This window comes from Antechinus flavipes, chromosome 2 (genome assembly GCF_016432865.1).
Source record: "Antechinus flavipes isolate AdamAnt ecotype Samford, QLD, Australia chromosome 2, AdamAnt_v2, whole genome shotgun sequence".
NCBI lineage: Eukaryota > Metazoa > Chordata > Mammalia > Dasyuromorphia > Dasyuridae > Antechinus > Antechinus flavipes.
In genome coordinates this window covers 354,579,567-354,604,413 of record NC_067399.1, presented here as the reverse complement: position 1 = coordinate 354,604,413, position 24,847 = coordinate 354,579,567, and the positions used below count along the sequence as shown (strand labels likewise).

The 24,847-nt window shown below is 37.5% G+C and overlaps 1 protein-coding gene across 1 annotated transcript; it reads right to left on the bottom strand.

Moving 5' to 3' along the window:
• Positions 1-751: 751 nt before the first annotated feature.
• On the bottom strand, positions 752-15,348 carry DMAC2L (distal membrane arm assembly component 2 like). Its single transcript, XM_051978084.1, has 5 exons — positions 15,187-15,348; positions 13,999-14,114; positions 13,162-13,370; positions 12,384-12,555; positions 752-11,250 (listed from the first exon to the last, which is right to left on the bottom strand). Exons 2-5 carry the CDS (start codon positions 14,103-14,105, stop codon positions 11,103-11,105), a joined length of 636 nt encoding a protein of 211 aa, XP_051834044.1. The 5' UTR covers positions 14,106-14,114; positions 15,187-15,348; the 3' UTR covers positions 752-11,102.
• Positions 15,349-24,847: the final 9,499 nt, after the last annotated feature.

Sequence of the window (24,847 nt, the reverse complement as noted above, 5' to 3'; positions counted from 1 at the left end):
AAGAGAGAGGAAAATAGCTCTCCAGAAATGGGGAAGAAAAAGGGACAATTCCTTAGTGAATTTGCCATTTGCCATGGGAAAAGGAAATAGATCCCATGAGGTTGGGGCCTGTCTTGAGATGGCAGATTGGATCCTGGGGAAATGGCACCCTAAAAAGTTAGCTGTAATAAGTTAGGGTCGGGAAGCATGGTGGAGTGGAGGAAGGGTGGCCTTATCAGGTGATCTAATTCCTCTTCCCCAACAACTGCAATACCTTGCTCGTTCCAATATTAATTGCTTCTACTGTTTAAAGGAAGGAGCCTATATACGATGTTAATAACTGAATGTTTTATTTTTATTTTTCAAATCTATAGCTGCTCTAAGAAGTTTGCTGGAACTGTAAGTTATCTGGAAGTGATTTATTTCTACTAAGATTCCATCTGTCTAAAGCAAATTATTTAATGTTTATTTACATGCACGATAGTCTCCTTGTTTAAGGAAGATGATAAAAATCTAGAGCAGGATTTTAATCTGATCTGATAATTTGATAGGGTTATTTCTAAAAATTTAATTTTTTTTTTAGAATGAAGAGAGTATTGATGTTAAATCTGAAAGATCTGAAAGTTTCTTTTATGTGGAAACGGGATGGACAACATGCAATTTAGAATTTTTTTCTTTGTATTTGAGTATTTTAAAGGCAAAATGATCTGTGTAATGTTAAACTTAGAACTATTTACTTAGATAAGAAAGATAAGCTATATAAGCTGTGAACTTTCTAGGATGAACTCTTTATTGTGATTCTTAGAAAATACAATCACAAAGAGGTACTAAAAATTAACAAATACAATGCAGAAAAAGAATACAATTTTAAGACCCCATTTAGAAAGAAAAATTCTGCACCAATAGCTATGAAAATGAAAAAATGAATATTTAACTGCTGTACAATGTGCAAAGCAGTGTAAGTACTGTGGTAAATTATGAATAAAATCCTCTCTTCCCTCCCCCCCAAAAATAATCATGAAACAGGAGCAACCCACACACACAATGTTTTAGAGGAGCAACAAAAATAAATAAATAATTAACTAAAGGACAGAAAATTACCAAATTAAAATTACCAATATCAAAAAACCAAAGCTAATAACTATAGCAAATCATTTAAAAAATATTAAGTCTCTGAAAAAGAGAATGGCAGCTCTTAACCTCAAAAATGCAGAAATGAAAGAAAAACTAATAGTTATGACTAGTTATAGTTGTGGTATCAAATGCCAATTGTTATATAAAACCACATGCTCTAATAGCTAAAAGTACTTATACTAGATATTTACTTTTTTTTGAACTCTTATTTTTTGTTTCATAACAAAGTTCAATCTCTGAGTAGAGAAGGCAATTGTTATATAATGGAAAATAAATTAAGTAAAAGATAGCTATAACACTTTAAAAAAAACTGTAAAGGAACCATTCTGCCTCTACCCTCAAACAAAACAAAGATTTTAAATAGTAATAATCATCTATGTAATTTTTTTTTATGTTAGGCTATATTTGTAGCTTTTTAAAAAACAATAAATTACCAAAAGCTGAGTCTATGTATTCCCTAAGTAGTCAAAGGATGGCACTTTAATATTGTTTTGAGTATTTGTATCACAAAGCAAAAAACAAAATTTGATATACAATCTGTATAATAAATACCAAAGGATTATATCAGATTTTTTTCTTCCAAATGAATTTTGTTGCCCCAACTATTACTTGAAACAAGGCTAATACAGCAGCAACCTAGACTAGATAATTCTAGATAACAATGGTCAAAATCAACCCTAGACAGAATTACAAATAAAGTAAATTTAACCTCTTTTCTTCTTTCTCATAAAACCAAAATCCTGAAAACTGTTCTTGTTCTCAACTGGTTTTTATCTAATTCTTGCCAAAATTCTACCTTCTAACTAAACTGTTAGGTGATATTAGGATTGAGATGTGACTCTCTTTTAGGTTCCTAGTCTACTCCATTCTAAAAAATCAAAATTTGGGCAAGAATTCTTCTCCAGGATACCAAACTAATTTCCTGCGTTTTAGCTGTAGGAGATAAAATCTTTTGGGACTGCAGCTAATATTTACTGGGAGTTTTGAATTCACTATGACTGCATAGGTCATAAGGTGGAATGGTTAAAATTTAAGGACAGTTACCTGAAGTAAAACTGCCTTAAATAGATATTTAAATTTGTGGCCCAGACTTTGGCTGCAGCTATTAATCTTTTAACCTTTTTACTTCTTGGGGCTAGAGTTTCTTTATCTAAAGGCTTACTTTGCCCAAGTACTTGGGGCCATTCCTACTTTGCTTTTTGTTCTTTGAAAAAAAGCTGGGGATCTCATCACACCCTGATTAGGCTAAGGTTTAGGCCTACAGCCTTTTACACTGTATGTTGATGGAAGGCAGGGCTATCTCTGGAACCCCAATCCTAGGCCCCTGACTTACTTATCAAAGATCTATATTGTCTTCAGATGCATTTTTCATGTTTTGCATGATCATGGGGTACTATATGGAAAGAGAACTTTTGACACCCAAACAATTCCCCATTAAATATGAAATGAAGGGAAATTCACTCCAGATGAAGGAAGGAGGCTTATAGGATCAGTTGCCCATGTTGCTTTGCTGATCCTTTGCTCCTGACTAGTGGCTTTCCTTTCTAAAGTATTAGATCCGATAGCCAAAGGATGGCTTTGTACAAGAGTTAATTGATTTTCAAACAAAAGTAAGAGGATCCCCAATGCCTGGGGGGAGTAAATAGATTTATAGGTGGTTCTAGAGTGATAGATGGGAAATTCTTTTGAGGCAAGGGGAAATAGATTAGCAGATGAGAAGGCCAAGGAAGCTGGAGACCAGGAGATTTCTCATATAATGGCCTTGATATCTGTACTTCCCCCTAGTCTACCCTCTCCCAGTTTTACCCAGAAGGAAAAAGAGAAGGCCTCGACTCTCAGAGCAGTTGGGAACTCGGAAGGACAATGGCTCTTACCTTATGGCAGAGATGGCAAAGCAAGTATGAGTCAGGTCCTTTTAGCAACGGCACCAGGGCAGTCACTGGGATGTCCAAAACCTGTATGATGCTGTGCTGACAAGGTATGTTTCCCCTGGCCTATATACTATGGCCCGACAACTGGTGGACTGCTATCTCGTTTGTCAAAGGACTAACACCAGATCCCAAAAGGGGGACGAGCTCTGGGAATCGGACCATTCTAAAGCATCTAGGTGGACTTCACTGAGCTGCCACCAATGGGTCGCCTCAAATACTTGCTGGTCATAGTGGACCATCTGACCTCATGGGTGGAGGTATTCCCCTCAGGCCGAGCAACTGCCTCAACAGTAAGGTCTTATTAGAACAAATTATTCCCACATATGGAATAGTGGAGAGGATAGACTCGGATTCAGGAACACATTTTTCTGTCCAAGTATTGCAGAATCTGATTGGGGCCTTAGAAGTCACTTGGGATCTCCACAACCCTTGGCATCCTCCCTCTTCTGGGAAAATAGAAAGGATGAATCAAGAAATAAAACTGACTAAATTATCTTTAGAGACCCAACTATCTTGGACTAAATGTCTCCCTCTTGCTGTGGTCAGAATCAGAACCAAGCCACATAGAGATATAGGGCTTTCACCTTATGAATTATTGTATGGTCATCCTCTCCAGGCTTGTCCTATGGGAAATGGGACCCTATCTTAGAGACAAAGGATTTATTTCTTAAGAGATGTTAAATCATTGCTAAGACATTTACAAGGACTTCAACAAAAAGGGTTAATAGGTTTCCCTGTTCATAGAATTCAGGTTGGAGATTGGGTGTTGATCCATTCCTGGAAGGATGAGAAGCTGACTCTGTGCTGGGACAGACCCTACCAAGTGATACTGACCTCTTGGACACTGCTGTTCATGCCTAGGACCGAGGCTGGACACACCACACCAGAACAAAAGAACCTGTGGTGCCACCTTTATCTGAGTGGACAGTTGAAGATGGGGAGACCTCAAATTACATTTGAGGAGGGGACCTCCACTGAATGGGAACACAAATTCTGAATCCAGTGCATTGTAGTTGTATGACTTTTATTTTCTTACATTAATTACTTTGGGAAACCCTCATGGGGCTTTCCTTGAGCTTTGGGTTTACCTTTTTCCTCATGATAGCCATAGAAACCAGACCTTTACCTTCCAGAGATGAGAACCAGTTCCTCCTGCTCATGCAGAATATAGGACAAATTTTTAACTTATCAAATTGTTGGATCTGTGGTGGATCCCAACAATTGAGCCAATGATCATGGGTACCTATCCCCTTAAGCCCAGCCTGGATCCTTAGTAACTGATCCCAAATTTATAATGGGACTTATTTCTGGAACTTAGAAGAGAAACATCAGTGGCCATTGACAGAAGATGGGAAAGAGAAATACTGCTTAAATCAGATAGGGCAAAGTTTGAAGCTGGGAAATGGTGTATGTGAGTGGACTTAACTCTGGAGAAGGTAAAAGACTTTTTTTTCCTTATCTTGTAGTGGACGACTGCAGTCGTCATTGAAGCTCTAAGCTCTGGCACAATTCTTTAAGAATTGCTGCGGATTGACAAAAGGCTTTCTTTTGTCTGTCTCTGTCTTTAAGAGATACGAGGGAGGCTGCAAGGATTTGGAAAACTAAAAGTTTTTACCTGTCTAGACATCAATGGGGTTGGTACAATGTTACCCCAGGGACACCTGGGAAACATGGGACTCTGTTTCCCACATTTTGGAATACCTCTAACTTAATAGGTCAATGGCCAGTTGCCAATTGTAGTTGGAGGAAAATGAAAGGTTTATGGAAATGTCAGTATGTCACCTTTGTAGGAGGAGGTCTCCTAGGGACGAGAGACTAGCAATTTTACCCTTTTACAAGGAATAGTTCAGACCTATTTTTGAGGGAACAACCTGCTCTAAAAGGTCATTATTGGATCTGTGGCTTAACTGCTTATACTCACCTACCTCTTAATTGAACAGGGATTTGCTATATTGGACTAATAAGGCCAACATTTTTCTTTCTTCCTCAAAAGGCAAACCAGTATTTAGGGATTCAGTTGAAGGATGATTTGGGAAAAGGGAAATGGGGTTTAGATACGTCCATTACTTAGACTGGAGATGCAAATGGTTGGGGTGATGGCTGGCCTCCAGAAAGAATAGTTAAATAGTATGGGCCAGCCACTTGGGCTCAAGATGGAAGTTGGGGATATAGAACTTCAATATATATATGTTGAACAGAATAATTAAGCTTCAAGCAGTTGTAGAGATTATCACCAATCAGATGGCTGAGGCGCTAGGTCTTTTGGCTGACCAAGCTACTCAAACCAGAGATTGTTTTACAGCAGCCTTGTGCTTTATTATTTGTTGGCTGAGTAAGGGGGAGTTCGTGAGAAACTAAATTTGTATATTTGTTGTATAAAGATTGATGACAATGGAAATTTAGTAAAAGAAGTCACTAAGAACATTAGGAAACTTGCTCATGTTCCTGTACAGACCTGGACCTCACTGTTCAATACTTCCTGGTGGTCCTGGCTTGGGGAAAGCTGGTAGAAGCAGCTCCTTTGGTTTGGCCTTATAGCTCTCAGTAGTGTACCTTGTTTGATCTGATTGATAACCAGAATAGTCCAAAACTCATTATCTAGAATGATTAGATTGGAAGAGAAAGCTGAAGGGTCTGTTAGATTGATGGTGTTAAAAGGACAAGGCTGTGAGCTGGTGGTCCAAGAGGACCAACAGGAGCCAGAAGGGGATGAGGAATTCGATAGGGAGTGTGAAGTTTTGTTACAAGAATTTAAAAAGACAAATAAGAGGGGGACTGAACAAAATAAGGTGAGATCTTTCAAGACAGCTGTGAAAATTGAGTAAGGCTTCATCTACTTCAGAGTCTGAATAGTCCTGAAGGACTTTAAGTATTGAGTCGAAGGCATACTTAAGTCCCTGCTATCCTCCCATGACATCAGCATCTATTTCAGTCAAATATGGGCAACTATGTACTTATTGGTCAAGTTCAATTTCTTGGGTAGTTCCTGAGGATCTTGGGTAAGATCCTCAGCCAATAAGGAATGAGGGTCAGTGGTGGGAGGGAGTATTTGCATTAGGGATTAAAAGTGTTGACCTGCCCCCTACGGGGCTTCTTCCCTTTGATTGTCTGCTTGATGGATGGGAGAATGTATAATAAACTTTGCTTTGCTTCTAGAGATCTCCCCAGCTTTTTTTAATTAAAATGGTGACCCCTCACCATTTCTGAATCACATAGCATGGAGTCTGAAGTCAGAAAAGACTGAGTTCAAACCTGAACTCAGGCATTTTCTGGCTATGTAACACTAAACAAATCACTCCTGTTTGCCTCAGTTTCCTCAATTATCAGATAACGATAATAGCACCTATATCCTAGAGTTTTTGTAAGATCAGATGGGATAATATAAAAATCACTTAGTATAGTGCCTGCCATATATTAGACACTATATATTTGCTTAAATTGATTTCCCATATATACAATGCAATCAATATTATAGTAGCTATTGTCTCCTGACTTTCCTGACTCAATTTCTCTTTGCTCCCCAACTCCTACCCTTAAACTAGGGGACTTGAATATGCACATTGATGCTCCCTCAAACACTTACCTCCTAATTCCTCAACTTATTTTATATAGTTTACTCCTTTATATTCCCTATTGGGCATAAACAAAGATTATATCCTTTAGAAAAGGTTCTATAGCTAGGATCAGAACTTTCAAGCTAACTTCATTTTCTGTCAGTTGCTTTTCTTAGTTTCATTGTACCCTTAGGTAAGGCACACTCTCATGCTATTTACTCCTCCCTTTTGTGTCTCTTCCTCCATTAGACTGTAAGCTTCTTGAGAGCAGGTTTTGTTTTTTTCTGTGCTTATTGAGGTGCCTGGCACATAGAAGATGCTTAATGTTTATAAACATTGACTCTTGATCTTGCTATCACCCACAAATACAACACATCCTTCTTCATGCCATTCCATTTTCCCTGAAGCTTTGTAATACATACACTGTTCTTTGCCCTTTACTATGACATCTTATCCCCTCCACCCCTCCTTAAATCTCTTGCCTCCTTAGATTTCTGAACTCATCTTGCCAAGTCTTAGCTTTAGATACCCCCCACCATCCTCTATCTTCATTCTTACATACTGCTAAATAAAGTTGGAAAATATCAGAAAACTCTACTGGCTGCACTATAAATTTATGTTACATAACTTCAAGTGAGCCATCACTATAGCAAGGTAATCCTTTTACATAGTTCCTTACTCCCAAACAAACTCAGCCCACTCATCACAGTAGTTTTAACAAACCTTTTCATTTCTCTTCAAACTTCCTTTCAGTTGAGAACCTTGCCTCATAGTTTGCTGAAAAAATTGAGGCCATTTGTAAAGAGCACATTCTTTATAACACCCTGATGCTTTTTGCTACTATGTCCTCATTCAATTCTGTCTCACATAAAGTGGTGCATCCCCTTTGCAATCTATCTTCTGCAGCAGATTGCCCCTTCTATCATATGCAAACTTGCTAATGAATGATATTCAAAGCTCTTTGTACATGATCTTCTCTGCCTTTTCCAGTCTTCTCATATTTTATTTACTCCCCTTCCACTTAGTGTGTGATTCAATCACATTGGCCTCATTGCTGATCCTTGAAAAAGACTTGCCATCTCCCCCCTTCCATGTATTTTCACTGGCTATTCCCAATGCTTGGAATTCTTTCCCTCTTCATCTCTGCCTCTTGGCTTCCCTGGCTTCCTTCAAATCCCCCTAAATACTAATGTTCTCCCCCTCTTAATTATTTCCATTTTTTTCCTGTATATAATTTGAAAACCTAGAGAAAAAACAGTAATAAAGGAGAAAGATGTGAACAGTGTCAAAGACTGCAAGGAGTTCAAAAATAAAAATTGAAGAAAAAAACATTGGATTTGGCAATTAAGAGACCTTCAACAAGGTGAGTTTTACTCAAAAATCTTCATGTTTATAGAGATACACCAGTTAGTAGATCAATGGAAACCTATTCAAGCCTAATTGTAGAGAGATTAACTTGCCTATTTACAAAATAACTCAAGAGATTCTGTCCCATTAATTTTATTTTTTATATATTTGGTTATATCAACAGTGATTGAAATCAAACAGTGAACACTAAGCAAAAGAAACCCCATGCTAGTCATCAGAGTATCTGATCCAGACAATGGCTCAAAAACAGATATTTCATTAAATAGATGAGAATGGAAGATAAAAAGCAGTATCTTTTATGCCTAATATTTTAAATAGCTTTTATTTTCAAAATATATGCAAAGATAGTTTTCAACATTCACTGTTGCAAAACCTTTTGTTTCAAATTTTTCTCCCTTCTTTCCCCAAGACAGCAAATAACCCAGTTATGTTAAAACATGTTATACCTAATATTCTGACAAGAGATTCTTGGAGTCCAGACCCATTCCATAAAGTTTAACATCACTGCGAGCCAGCCTGGGCTTTCTAGGATTAGTTAGACAGGTACATATAAATTTTGATGATTATGATTAGCTAATCAATTATTCCAGCTAACTCAGATATTGAAGCAAACAAGGCAGCAAGGTGCAGACTAGTATTTGACCAGTGATCAGTAAGATACTATCTCAAGGGAAATCGTTACATAGGAATCCAAATGACAATGCTAATATTGATTCATTGAATATGTGCTTTGCATAGAATCGCATGTTCATTACTGAATATGTACATTGCTACACTTTTAAGTTCTTATTTTTAAAATTTACTTTATTATGCATATAGTTACTTTAGTCTGTGCTTACTTTTGCCATTTACTGCTTTTGAATGGTTATTTTTTAGACATACTTATGTTAGTTATTTTCATCTTATTGTTTATATATATGGATATGCATGTGATGTTTTCCACATGATTTAAATGTGTAGTCCCTGAAGTAGGCTGCCAAAGACAAATAGCTCAATCAAACTTTACCTCAGATAAACACCGATTGGTTATATGTATTTATAACATAGCTATAGATAATATTTACATAGTACTTTAAGATTTGCAAAGTTCTTTTCAAATGCTATCTCAACTACTAAAGAAGGGAAAGGGACCTATATGTGCCAAAATGTTTGTGGCAGCCCTGTTTGTAGTAGCTAGAAGCTGGAAAATGAATGGATGCCCATCAATTGGAGAATGGTTGAGTAAATTGTGGTATATGAATGTTATGGAATATTATTGTTCTGTAAGGAATGACCACCAGGACAAATACAGAGAGGACTGGCGAGATTTACATGAACTGATGCTAAGTGAAATGAGCAGAACCAGGAGATCATTATATACCTCAACAACAATACTGTTTGAGGATGTATTCTAATGGAAGTAGATCTCTTTGATAAAGAGAGCTAATTCAGTTTCAATTGATCAAGGATGGACAGAAGCAGCTACACCCAAAAAAAGGACACTGGGAAATGAATATAAACTGCTTGCATTTTTGTTTTTCTTCCCCGGTTATTTATACCTTCTGAATCCAATTCTCCCTGTGCAGCACACATATATTGTATCTAGGATATATTGTAACCTATTTAACATGTAAAGGACTGCTTGCCATCTGGGGGAGTGGGTGGAGGGAGGGAGGGGAAAAATCGGAATAGAAGTGAGTGCAAGGGATAATGCTGTAAAAAATTACCCTGGCATGGGTTCTGTCAATAAAAAGTTATTAAAACAAAACAAAACAAAAAACAAATGCTATCTCAACTTATTATGAGGTAGAAATTATTATGCCCATTTCTAAGATGAGGAAATTGAGGTAGATAGAGGTTAAATGATTAGATTATAGAAAGAGTAAGTCTGAATCCGAACCCAGATCTTCCTGATTCTAGGTGCATTCTCTCCACTGAACCACCTAACTATTTGCTTAAGAGTGTAAGTTTCTTGAGGACAGGGACTCTTTATTTGTCTTCATATACCCAGCATGTGCTTAATGAATATCTGTGGAAGATTTTGCAAAAGTGAAAGATGAAAACTATCTTTGCATGTATTGGGGGAAAAAAGCTATTAAATTTTTTTCTAAAAATAATTATCAGTTGATAAGACTGTTTTGACATGAACTAGATAAAATTTAAAGCAAAAAAATTTTGTTTACATTATTAGAACATAGAGATGAAGTTCATAAATTTCCCCAGTTTCTCTCTTGAATCATAGTAAGATAAAAGTTTATAGTTTTAAAGGGCCCCATACATATTGTGATGCAAAAAAAAAAAAAAAAAAAAAAAAAAAAAAAAAAAGGTACTACACAAAACTTACATTATAACTAAATCCAGAATTAGACACTCTAAGCAAACTACAACTAAACACTGAGGTCAATTAATTATTTAAAAAACATTTTCATAATGTTATAATCATTCTTCACTCATGTTTTCTAGATCCATTGAATTGTTTGGGCTTAATTCTTCTTTTAGTAATTTCAATCAAAGAGGAAGAGTGGGAAAAAACAAGGAGAAAAAAATAAGATTTCAAACCTACATATTAAAATTTCCTCTACATAAGTGTAATTCTATAAATCTAGAAACCTTAATAGAATGTTGCTCTTATATTCTTTAATTTCATGACAGTTAACTTTTTATTTCAAGATATTTGAATTTTTGGCTATTTAGGTACATATTTCTTAAAGAAAATCCTGAGTTTACAATAAATTAATAGGTATAATAAAATGCATGCAAAGCAAAACAGCAGATTGTACATTTTTCAATTACCTTACCTTCCCACTTAGTTTGGAGAAATTTATAGCAACAATTCAAAATCCTTTAAATGTGGGATTTACATAAAATTTAATAGGAAGTTGTTATAATAAAATTCAAATGATTGAAATGCAAATTAAGGAATATCTACACTACATATTTTAATTATATTATGAACAATTTAATAGCTTCTTTGACTCTGACTTGGCATCCATTTTGCAGCACTAAATATTCATAAAATAAATCAATATTTTCTGGTAATGACTTGTATCTAACTTGTGAATTCTACCCTTCTCTGAAGCAGCCTTTTCAAAAGAGAAGAGTTCTCATATGCTTTTGTTCGGTCTATTCAAACGAATTGTTAAAGTACCAGCTACTATTAATGTTTTTTGTTTGTTTGTTTGTTTGTTTTTTCTGGTAAGTCTGATTTTAATTTTAGAGAAGGTAATGAATTCCGAAAGATCTGAGTAACATTTTCTAGGTTTGTTATTCCTGGAAGGTCTTGTAACAGCAAATACTCAAGGTTTCTATGAACATAGAATAAGAAAAGAATATTATTACAGACTCATCCTGAATACTTATTCTAATACAAATAATAATCATTTGAAATGGCATATTGATTTTGATAAAATGTTATTTAGAATGTAAATCTATGGCTAGTTTAGCTTTGAATGTTACTACTTGCTTATAGAAACTGAATGATTTTCCAATTAATCTAACAGATTTTTTTTTCTAACTTAAATGAAATTTAACAAGAGAAGCAACACGTATCTGTAGGCATTTCAAATATCAAAACTTCTGTTGAGATATTTTATCTTGCCAAATGAATGTAAACAGAATACAAGCTCTTTGAGGAGAGGAATTATTTCCTTTTTGTATCCCCAGAATCTAATGTCAGTTGAATTTGAATCTGTAGAATTTCTTGTGTATTATATGACAACTTCAGCAATTACTTTGAACAGAAAATACGTAAGCAGAATCTTAACTCAGAAAATAATCATATACATTCTGGCAGAATTCAGATTTTAATATTTTTTAACTAGAACCTTAACTAGTGTAAGAACAATACAGTATATTTAGTGCTTGTTATCAACTTCATAAAACTCAGTACTTTTAAATAGCATTTTCTTTGATACAGAAACTATTGAAAAATTCATGTCATAATCATAGGTATTCTATATTAATTAGATTCTGTATTATTACATTTTAATATTTCTTTATTGTACAGCCATGACTCAGAATTTTATAAATTTCAGTTTAAAATGCCTAATTCCTGTGCACTTTAGAGAGAACGTATTTGAAATATTCATTTATTTGAAGATGCTATATGTTAATTTTGAGTCTTTTTAAAAATAATATATTTTTCAAAACTAAATAAATAATTAAAACTCTACATAATAAATATACTCTAGGAAAATGGAAAGAGCAATGGATCTTGTCAGAGGTTCTCTACCCACAGCAGAGATACTGCTTATTTTATTTTATTTACTACTAATATGAATGACAACATTTCTGGCTCTAGTTTCCTCATTTACAGAATTGGGCTGGATGATCTATAAATTCTCTTCTTACCAAATATATTCACCAATGGTATTTAATTTTCACCATTTTAACCTTTTGTTCATTATCAAACCACATTTATTCTTCTGTGACAACTTACCTTAAGTGATGCAATGCAATAATGCCCCTTTCGGTGACATTCCCACAGGAAATGATTTCCATCTCTAAAACACTTTTCTGTAAGTTTTTTAATTGACTCAGCCTCTGCAAACACTCATCTTCAATATAATGACATTTGCACAGCTTTATTTTTTCCACATGTTCTAGGCCCTCTGAAAAAAATAAAAATGCTATTTCACAATAAATGTAAACTATCCAGAAACCTGGAAAAGGCAACATTATAAATTGCCATTCTGCCCCCCGATTTTGAGTATATAAAGTTGTCTTTCCAGGATGCCAAAGCCTTTGAAAAAGCATCCCTTTGAATACCAACAGAAGATCTGACTTGCTTGGGCTGCCCAGCCCCCATTGGTTTTGATCTGCTTCAGTTGTCCCAACCCCCACCAAGACACCCAATATAATAAGCTTCCATCAACTAAAGTTTTGCAGTTGGACCTTGATAGCTCACTCAGCTGCCAGGACTTTCTGTCCACTGAGAACTGCATTCTCAGCGCAAAACTCCATTTTCCATAAATCTATCACTATAGAAGTCAGTCTCTGGGTAAACTGATTTCTATCTGACAATAAACTTTCATTTTGCAACTAATATTCGGGAATGAGTGAATTCTTTCACTCCTAAAACTTGCAGTAAAGGGGATACTTAATAATTCTTATAGCCACTTACCTCTAGACCACCAGGAATCTAGATCATTCTAAACCTCATCACTACAAATCTGAAAAAATTTCCAATTATTTTTGATAAATTATGTAGTAGTTACCTAGATAGTCAAATCCAGTGTTCATGATACAAGAGTCAGTGGCATCAATTGCTTTTATCTTGTATTTGTTTAGAGGACCAGTCGGAAGATTGTTGTAGTCCTTTTGCCATTTTTCTTGACCATGGTATTGTACCAATGCTCCACAACGCAAGAGCCATTCAGACGCTGCCCTATCTGGACCAACAGCCTTAATTCGTTCATGATCTACTCTGTTAAAAGTAAGAAAGCAAACAGATTAATTCTTCCTATGACCATTTATAATTTCATTATATTTAATTTAAATCTAAAAATAACATAACAGTAAAAAAAACCCTTATATTAGATATTGCTGAGCAAAGTAAGTAAAGTTTAACAAAAGGTCATGATATTTATCTGGTACCTTTTTGTGTTTTCACTTTTCAAGAATTGTATTATAGCATCCTATTAAAAGGAAATTTATCATGTAACAGAAAATCTATAGAGATGTAGATGGTTGACTCTAGTTACAAAACTAAAACACCTCCTCTAACATCTTTCAGGAATTTTTCAAGATGCATTTACTTCTTTACATTTGCTTTTTTTTCTCTATTCCATTTTTTAGTAATAGTAACCCTGAAAAATAGGAAATTAAATTTAAAAAAATATAAGATCAGTTTCGTTGGTCTCTGACTTCTTACTTGTAAGAACCCTCCTGTTAACTTTGAAAACTTTAGTTTTGCTTTTATTCTCCTCAAAAGTTACTCCAGTTTTAGAGCATTCTTAAATTGCAGTAAGAAATACTTTTAATTCAAGAAATATTACTGTTGGGAATTCATTCGCTGTCACAATCCCTGTGATTATTAAATGCAAGTAACTTACTTGTTAAATACTGCATTCAACCATCCCCAGAAGTATCTGTTACCACAGAAGCATGGAAATTTCTTTAAGCTTTGTAATGGCTGTGTAAATTTTCCAAATAACATCATGAAATCTGGCTAAACACACACAAAAAAATATACTCATATTAGTTCATCAGCCACTTATCAGTCACATATATAAAGTAAACTATATCTCATGTTTATTTTAGTGTTTCAAAAAATTCCTTATTTCATGAACAGGACTATTACCTCAACAAATACAGATTCAAATCCCTGCATGACTCATTAGACGGTTTTCATAAGTGATTAAAAAAAAATTCATCACTTTATAGTTAGCTTTCTGGGAATAAAAGCTCCCTGATTTGTCCAGTCTGATTCCTAGAAGAGACAATCTCACTGGGCCTGAACTCAAAGTGACTTGCTCAGGTTCACACCGCTAGCATCTGAAGCTATATTTGAGTTCAAGATAATGTGTTTTCCTGAGTCCTGCCCCAGAACTCTATCCACGGCACCACCCATTCCTCAGCTGCACCTGAAGTATGTATATACACATATAAAATAGGATTAGCAAACTAAATAAAGCTAGATATGGAAACAGTTTAAGAGAGATAAGAGAGGGAACACACTTAGGTCTCTCAGCTCTAGTCTCCTTAAGAGTAAATTGTGAATAGTATACAACATCTATTTTCGCGGTGAGGCAAGGTTCTTAATCAGATATGTGAGGTGCTTTGCAAACCTTAAAACACTGTTTATTATTGTTACTGTTAATATTAATCTCCTTTCTGGGCCATGCACGATTGCAATTACACAACGGAGAAAGTGATCTAGATCTCTAAGGTCCCATCCAGCTGTTAACTCTCGGAGTCTAAGAGAGTCTCAAACAATAATTTGTCAACGTCCCCTTAATGCAGCTAGGAACAGCCCAGCTCAAGCTCATCTGAGCCATTGCGGACTCCACAAAGACTGTTCATGCGCATAACCAAGACTGGCAAGGAGAGAGAGGATTGGGAGGGCCGGGGTGTGTCGGAAGTCTTCACTAGCAGCCGCAAAGAGCTTTTCTTTGCCTTAAAAGCTCCCACCTCCCACGCATTTATTTTTTCCCATAATTTTACTGGAAAGTTTAAGGGCTAAAAGTCAGTCGGTCAAGTCTTCCTGACCGGAGTTAGTAAAAGACAAGGATCTCACTTACAAGATAGGAGGGAAGTGTCCTTTCCAGCTACTGCGCCTGCTTCAATCTCGCTTGTTCATTGGCTACCGGGAACAGGCTTGTACCGGGAGGGGCGGAGGCGGGATTGTATTTAGTACAGTTTCCTAGCGAACTGGTTGGCCAAGTGCGCGCGTGTTCTGAATTCTATTCAGTTATTTTAATTGTTACTCACCTGTTTTGTGCTATGTATTGCCGTGTTTTGTGACACAAAAGTATTTTAATATAATTGATTTTCTCTTGTATTTTATTGGTGTATTGTATTTTACTCATTTAAGGGGTTTATAGTTTTCGTTTGTATTTTATTGGTTTCATTATGTATTATATTTTATTCATTTAAGAACATCATTCTGAGAAGGGGTCCAAAGAGTTCTTGTCACAAAAAAGATTTAAAAACCCTTCTTTCCTCAAAATCACCTTGTGAAAAACAAAGTAGTGCATTTATTTTTTTTTAAATAAATTTTATAAATGAGGAAACCGAGGCACAGTGAAGTGAAAAATCTTGCCTAAAGATATACCCATAACTGGCAAGGATTTGAACCCAAGACTTCTATTGGGGTGAAAAGATTCATACAGAGAGAGCAAATAACACAAGACAAATATTTATTTAGTTATAGTTCTGAACTATAGAGTGCAGTTGAGATCATCAAAGACCGCTATCTAAGAAGGCATGGAAAAAGAAATTCTGCTATGCCTGAGAGATTGGTATGACTTTGAATGCTGGAGGGGGGAAAAAACATGAAGATTAGAATATTGATGTCAGGTTCTTTGGATAATTTACCCCACATAGTCTGTTAGGGGCCTTGTTGAGGCTTTGCCTGAGGAAATGAGAAAATACCAAACTGGGTTAGTGTAGGGTCAATGTGTCAGGTTGATGGATAACAGCATTGAATAAGAATAGGTACAGGCAGGATTGGTTTTGGTGATGATGTGTAGTAAAGAGATCCCTTCTGAGTGGAGATACAGGTTCAAAAGTGAAAGAATTTAAGAACCCCAAAGTCTGTGGTAAAAAAAGGAAATTTTTTTCCTCTCTCTTAGCGGGCAGATTTCTTAAAGAAGAAATTTGCAAAAAATGGGTCAGCAAAAACCTATTTTATGAGAAAATCTGAGGGCAGTTTGAACTGATTATCAGACCAGGATCTGCCAATTGAATGAAATTACGAGGAGGATTTTTCAGCCTGAATGGGGGATCCAATTTCCCAAAAAGATCAATGGGGGCTGATTTGCCCAAGTTTTCTAATTGAATGATACTGGTCTGGAAAATATGCCTCTTCCCAGACTCTCTGGAGCCTGGAAAACCCCCGTCTCTCTTCTTTTGCAGATCAAAGGGGACATAGTTTCAGTGATTATTTTACACAATTTTTACAGAGTTAACCCACGTCATTGGTACTTACTGTTTATGGGCCAGAACTCTGAAAGGTGTTAAGTCAGTGGAATTGATGAGACCATGGTTATCTAGTTTATCATGGTGATTAATAGTTCTCTAATTTCAGTATGATTGATTTAATCTTATAACAAATAATGGTTTCCTAGTGATATAATGATTGGTTTCTACTCAGTGTAGAGCATATAAGATGGAACTCAGAGCCAGAGAAGAGAAGCGGACTGGAGGCAGGAGCTCAAGTTCTGGGATGCAGAACCAGATTCATTCATCCCATCTCACACCACCTTGGTGGCAGGGCTCCCCTCAGCTTCTCCACTGAAATCAAGATTCTGGAAGGCCTCTAAGAAAGCTAGCCTGGGCCCCAGGAAAGGAGATAAGATTGTGAAGGAGATAATAAGGGATTTGGACTTTAACACCTGGCTATTATTGTGGCGATTAATCTGATGAAAAGAAGACTGCTCAGAGACCTCCAGAAAACCCCCAAGAATATTACAACTTATAGACCTCATTGTGCATGTATTCAGGGCCTGTTTTTCCATCAAACTGAAACTATAATCATTGATCATTGATGAGGACTTCAGGGTGTTTGTAGTTATGCATGAAAATATACTTTGACAGATGAGGAATACACAAGTGTAAGCACAAAAATCTGAGGGAACTCTCCCCAGCTTTAACTTGGTTCTATTTCTTTAGGTCTATACATGGCACTGAGAGTTATTAGATAGAAAAAGAAAATAGGCAGAGAGGCAGGAAGTGGAGTTCCTGAATATGTAACTGATTGGCAATAAAGCTGTCTTCTCTTTCCCTGCTCCTGACTCTGGCTACTGACTCTTCTTCTCAAGAACACAGCTGGCCATGTCCAGTAGTACTCTGAAAATTAGTAATGGTAAGACTCCTGGCTGCCCCCAGTGGTAGGATTGTTGTGCCACAGTTCTCTTTTATCATCCTGACTCAGTTTCTCTAATTGTTCTGTCTCGGTTTCCCTAAGTTGTTCTGGATCAGTTTCCTTAATTGTTCTGCCTCAATCCCCTTAGTTACAACTCCCCACCCCCACCCCCACTCCGGTTCATTAAGACTGGTATAACTCAAAGATTATAAATTGTCAATGTGTAAACTCAAAAAGGGTCCAAACTTTCTGGCTCTAACCAGACACTTTCTTAACTCCCAGTTTGTTAGAATTTATGGTCCTTCCCCCAAACGTGTCAGAACTGGATTAATAGTTCCTGCCTGGAGATTCCTGATCACCAGAGTTTGGACTCCACTCCCCTGCTTTGTTTAGCTACTGTGTATAAATAGGTCTTTGAGAACTCACATTCTTTGCTGGATGCTGAATTCTTGGAGACAATAGTCTCATTCAGACCTGGGACTAAACTAAATCCATTTGGTCTCAGTAAATCTCTCCCTTTCAAATAAAATATTAAATACTCTCTAATCTCTACCTTGTCTCAGTTTTTCTGGCATTAGAGGATCTGGATACTGATCTAAAATAATTTGTAGAAAGTAGACAAAATAAAAGTCAATGTGTTTTTTCCCCCTAAATATTTTAGTTTCAACTTTCAGAATTATCATAATTCTGTGACTGAAAGTTAAGAAATGATATGAATAATACTTAGCATACTGTCTGGCATATAGTAGGTGCTAAATAAATGCTTGTTGATTAATGTATAATTATGTTGTTTAAAATGATTCAACACTAGAGTGATTGAACTTTCATATATTATATATATGTTATGTACATTATATATGTATATGTATAAATATGTATACATATACATATATTTGTATATGCAATACTTCAGGGGCAGCTAAGTGGACAGAACTGAAAGCCTGGAGTCAGGAAGATGACTTCAAATACAGCCTCAAACACTTTCTAGCTGTATGACCCTGAGCAAGTTATTAAATACTATTTGCCTCAGTTTCCTAATCTATAAAATGACCTAGAGAAGGAAATAAATCATTCCAATATCTTTGCCAAGGAAACCCAATATGGGATCATGAAGAGTCTGACTGAAAAATAACTGAACAAGAAAAATATGTACTTCCTGTCTTTTGATATATCATATAGCATAAATTTGTGGTAGTCCCAGTCTGAATCATGATTTCCTCCAGATCAGTTCAGCCATAGGAGCAACAGGACTGAGATTTGATGAAGTGTGAACGTTGATAGATCAGGGGGCAATGGATTTAAGAGCCAAAAATAATGTAGAATTAATCTAATTAAGCTATAGAATTGAGATTGAGAAGGGCAGAAAGAAATGTTAGGCCAGAGTTTGGGAAAGGTCTGAGGAATAGAGAAATTAAGACTTAAGGTGGAGTAAGGAATAAAACAAAGATGATAAGTAATGATCTGATAAAGGGCTTTTGGAGTTGCTAATCGTTGAAATGGAACAATGATAGTGAAGCAGGTTGTGGTCCCTTTAAGAAACTATATTTCCTATTGATCTCTGATTCCTTTCAGATTCTCAGCCCCTCCTGGTTGAGGCATATCCTCTCCAGCTTTCCTGGATGCCAGGGCCTTTGATTCACAAATCCTGGTCAAAAGCACACCTTTGAATTCCAATAGGAGATTGGGCTTGTCCCAGCCCCCACTGGATCTGAGCCAAGTTGGACTCTCCCAGCCCACACTGGTTCTGATTTGCTCTGGTTGTCCCAGCCCCCATTCTGAGTTGCTTGGTCTGACCAGCTCTGGTTTCCCAACCCCTACCAAAACAAGCAATATAATGAGCTTCCATCAACTAAGGTCTTTGCAGATGGACCTTGGTGGATTATTCAGCTACCAGGACTTTCTGTCTATTGAGAACTGCATTCTCAGTGCAAAACTCCATTTTCCATACATTTGCCCACTGGAATAATATTCTTTTCCAGTGTTATCCTCTCCTTATCCTCCTATTTCCCTAACCAAACTTTATGCCTCTCTATCAGGATTTCTAACCTTACTTCCAATTTCTATAATAAACTTCTTTTATCAATCTAGGTTTTCAGGTCTATAAATTCCTTTACAGGGAATCTGGGCCACCAGAAGGGAGTCCCCAACTCCCTCTCCTTGAGCCGAATCCCAAGGGGTTGCAGGGGAACCAAACATCTCCATTTGGTTCCCTGAACCCCAAATCTGTCACTAGACCTTATCATTTAACTCCCTGACCACCAGAAACCCTAATTTCATTTTGGTTCCCTAAATCTAAACCTCATCTGTGCAAGTCCTGATGTGTTGTATATGAAATGACAATTTTGGTGGGTGGAGGCAGGGGAGTGGAAAAAGAAGGGGAGGAGAGACTGCTTGCTTTTGCCATTGCGACAACCTTTCAGCTCAGATTCCCCCTCTGTTAGCTGGCTTCCTGTCTCAGCTGCCCATATTGCTATCACAATCTTTCTTGCCTATATTTGCTATCACAATTCTTATTCACCTCTTCACTTCAATAAAGATTGAAGATTTTCCCCTTAATCTGAATTCCTGACTCCGGCTGATTTTAAATATGTAGTCATCACATTTGGTGCCCAAGCGTGGGAACCAAGGACCCTACTTTCAATGAAGAAGACTCCAGTGACTAGGAACTTAGGTGAGTATTATAGACAAACAGGGAACTTATTTTCTTAAAGACTAAAGCAGTAACCTTTTTTTTTGGCTGGAATGGGACAGATCCTAGGTAAAGACTCTCCATCCTCCCCCCCCCCCCCCCCCCCCCCCCCCCCCGCCCCCCAGCCCAACCCAGGAGTGGTGCTATAGAAAGCCTGCTTAAGCTGATAGAAGATCAAGGGCTACTTGTAACTTGGGAACAGGCAGCTAAACTTCTGGGTGCATTAAAACGCACCTTCCCTTGGTTCTTAGAGGAAGAGCAAATCTCTCTAGATAACTGGGCATTGGTTGGTCAACAGCTCTCTGCATATAACAATGAAAACGCTCCTCATTCAATTTCCATGGAGGCATTCCATTTATACAATATGATACAGTTGGCCTTAAGATACTGTATAAGTTCTAGAAGAAAAGGCAAAAATTCTAGGAATAGCCAAATGGGGAAGCCTGAGATAAAGGAGGAAGACAAAGAATAGATTAATGGCCATATCCCCACAGGGCATGAAGACTTAAATGAGGCCCAAGGGTGGGGTGAATCTGAGGCAGCTTCAGCCCCACCTAAGGAGCAGGTAATTGACTCTCCTCCATCAACTCCACCCTCCAGGATGGAGGAAGGAGGGATAGTGGGGGAAGGGAGGGCAGTGACAGCACCAGCACCTCCCCCCCAGCATCCAGCATCTCCCGCCCAGCATCCAGCTGCTCCTATGAGTAGATTGCAAAAGGGACTAATTAAGGCCAAAGAAGAAGGGAAAAATGTATCAGAATTTCAACACCACATTTTTCCTGTAATTCAACAGTTTAATTCTTCAGGTCAAGAAAGTAGAAGATACCTTTTGATATAGAAATCCTCAAAGACCTGAAAAAAGCTTGCATTCTTTATGGGGCTACATCAGCTTATGTTAAGATGTTATTACAGAATTTGGCTTTTGAAATCTTGACCCCTAATGACTGAAATCTATAGTAAGGATATGCCTAGAATCTGGACAAACTATTTGTGGCTTTCTGAATATAGTGAGCTCTGTAGGATACAAGCCCAACAAAATAGTCAAAGTGGAGTTCATACTGCAATCACCTGTGACCTACTAACAGGTGTAGGTCCTTATGCAGATGTCGCAGTACAAATTAATTATTCTGTAACAGCATATCAGCAAATTGCTGCTAATGCTATCAAAGCATGGGCTTCTCTCCACAATAAAGACGAAAAGAGTGGGGCCTTCACAAAAATAACACAAGGGCCAAATGAACCCTTTGCTGACTTTGTGGGACATTTGCAGACAGCTATCACAAGAACAAATGGAGAAAATGCAATAACAGACATTTTGATAAGGCAACTTGCTAAGGAAAATGCTAATGAGGTTTGCAGAAGAATTATACTAGGACTGCGCAAGGATGTTCCTTTAGAGGAGCTCATAAGATGCTGTGCCACAGTGGGCACAGATGCCTTTTAAGCCAGACTATGATGCAGACTTCCCCAAATCCAAACATGGGAAGACAGAGTCCCTCCTGGCAAGGGATTTCCAGAGAGACTCGTAGATGCTTTCAGTGTGGAAAAGTAGGGCATCTGAAAGTTCAATGTTGGTATAGAGATAGAATGGGAAAACAGGGTGGGAGAACAAGACCCAATACCCCATGTCCAAAATGCAACAGAGGCTTCCATTGGGCCTCAGAATGTAGACAGTTTCAGGGAAACGGGATGAGGGGCCCAGCCCTAGGGCCCAAGGCAAAAAACACTTGGGGCATGATGGCAGCCAATGGTACACCCAGAGAGTGCCTAGAAGTCCAGTACCCAGACATGACCAATCAGTCAGGAAGCCATATGATGGGAGAAGGGGATTACACAGTCAACCAGCCAGGAAGCAACCTGATGGCAGAAAGGAATTACAATTGGGGAGAATAGAGCTGTATGCAGCTGGGACAACTGAGATACCCTCTCCAGCCTATGGATCCCTTACCTCCAAGCACAGTAGGCTTGACCATTTCACCTCCTTTTTGTACGTACAAAACAGTGTCCATCCACACACTGATGTGGGAAACTGGGGAATGTGTAGATAATATCCCAGTCACTAATACAGGTAGACAATGTGTGACTTATCACCCAGGAGAAATAGTAGCATCAGGTTTACTGATACAGAATCCTAATAAGCAACCTGGTGATAGTCACCCAGATTCTGGCTCCAGACCACAAAATCCAGAAATATACTGGACAGCAGCTGTAACAGCTGACCGACCTATGCTCACGATCTATATAAATGGCCTACCATTGGAAGGATTGGTAGACACAGGTGCAGATCGTACAGTTATTAGAGGTGCCAGTTGGCCCAGTCACTGGCCAAAGATTAAAGCAGACACCTATATGTCTGGAGTTGGAGGATCAATAGCAGCTGAAATTAGTGCTACCCCTATGAGATGGACTTTTGAAGGCAAAACAGGAGTTTTTACTCCTTTTATAGTTGAAAAAATACCCATCAATCTGTGGGGAAGGGACGTTTTACAACAATTAGGGTTAAAAATGAGTACTTCAGTTTTTTAAGGAGGGCTGCTGTTGAAGGCCTGCCAACACTTTAACCTGTTCCTATCCAATGGAAAACTGATACCCCAGTGTGGATAGAACAGTGGCCCTTAAGTAGCAATAAAGTTCAAGCCTTATTAGATATAGTACAGGAGCAGCTTGAACAAGGGCATTTACAACCTTCTCTAAGTCCTTGGAATTCCCCAGTGTTCGTTGTAAAAAAGAAATCAGGAAAATGGAGGATGCTCACTGATTTAAGAAAAGTGAATGAACAGATGGAAACTATGGGAACTCTTCAGCCTGGACTTCCATCTCCTACTCAATTGCCTAGAGAGTGGCCTCTTTGGGTCATAGATATTAAGGATTGTTTCTATTCTATCCCTCTGGATAAGGAGGATATGAAAAGATTTGTCTTTTCAATGCCCAGCGTTAACTTAGCTGAGCCTTATAAAAGATATGAATGGACAGTTTTGCCACAGGGAATGAAAAACAGCCCCACTATGTGTCAAATGTATGTTGCTGCTACTCTTGCTCCAATAAGAAAAGCATTTCCAAAAGTTATGCTATTACATTATATGGATGATCCCAATGGATGTGCACCTGAGGAACAAATGTTAGAAGCATGTCTACAAAAGACCATAGAAACACTAAGATACTACAAATTGTACATAGCTGAAGAGAAAATTCAAAGATATGCTCCTTTTCAATATTTAGGATATGAAGTATACCCTAAGGTGCTTACAGTACAAAAACTGTCCTTAAGAACAGAGAAGCTAAACACCTTAAATGATTTTCAGAAATTGATAGGAGATATCCAATGGATGCGACCAGTGTTAGGTTTGACTATCTCTCAGTTACAACCATTATATGACATTTTAAGGGGAGACAGTGCTTTAAATTCACCACGCCAGCTTACAAAAGAAGCTCAAGAGATTTTGAGAAAAGTTGAATTGGCTTTATCCAATGTGCTTGAAAGAGTCACTCAAAAACCCTTGGAAATATCAGTTTTTGCCACACAAGAGGCACCCACAGCAGTCCTTCATCAAGGAGACAGTGTGATAGAGTGGGTGAACCTCCTGGCACAACCAGAACAAAGCCTTACTCCTTACCCAGTGCTTGTGGCTAGAATTTTATTAAAGGCCATTAAGAGAGCAGTACAATTATCTGGGACAAGACCTGATAAGATATACACCTTTTACACCAATACACAAATTAATGTGTGCTGTGAGACCATCCCAGAGTGGCAAATTTTATTAGCCATGGCTCCAAATTTTACACATGGGTCTCCATTAAAGATAACCAGACTTTTACATAATTGGCAAAGGATTCTTGAAGAAAAAGTTTCTAAAGTTCCTCTTAAAGGACCAACTATCTTTACAGATGCATCCAAACACAATATTTGTGCTGTATACTCTCATGACTTAACTATAAAGAGAGTAGTCAGAACTCCTTTTCAGTCCACTCAGCAGAACGAATTATATGCAATCATGTTAGCTCTTACTTATTACCCAGGAGACATAAATATAATATCTGATTCAGCCTATTCAGTAGATGTGGTACAAAGAATTGCCACAGCCCAAATAAAATTTGCAGCTTCTAATATATATCAGCTCTTTAAGGAACTTCAGGAGCAAGTGAGAAAACATCCAGGTAAGATTTATATCTTGCATGTCCACTCACATAGTGGACTCCTAGGTCCTATTTTTGATGGGAATTCAAAGGCAGATAGCCTTTTAACTATGTTAGCCAGTACGCCTTTATTTCAGGAGGCCCAGGAATCCCATTCTAAATACCATCAGGCTGCTTGAGCTTTGCGTTTACAATTTGGGATAACAAAAGAGGAAGCTAGGAGCATAGTAAAAAGCTGTACAGCTTGCCTTCCTTTCCACACTCCTACACTGCCTCCAGGGAAGAACCTTCGTGGTTTGAGACCCAATGAAATCTGGCAAATGGATGTGACCCATTATAAATCTTTTGGTCGTCTGTCTTTTATCCATGTTGTGGTAGACACCTTTTCAGAATTCACTTTTGCCATACCAGCAGCAAAAGAGACAGCCCGAGTGGTCACTGAATTCCTCACGCAAGCATTTGCCATTATGGGTGTGCCACAAGCAATAAAATGGTCCTGCATATACCTCCAAACATTTTGCATACTTTTGTGCACAGTATAAGATTTTACACA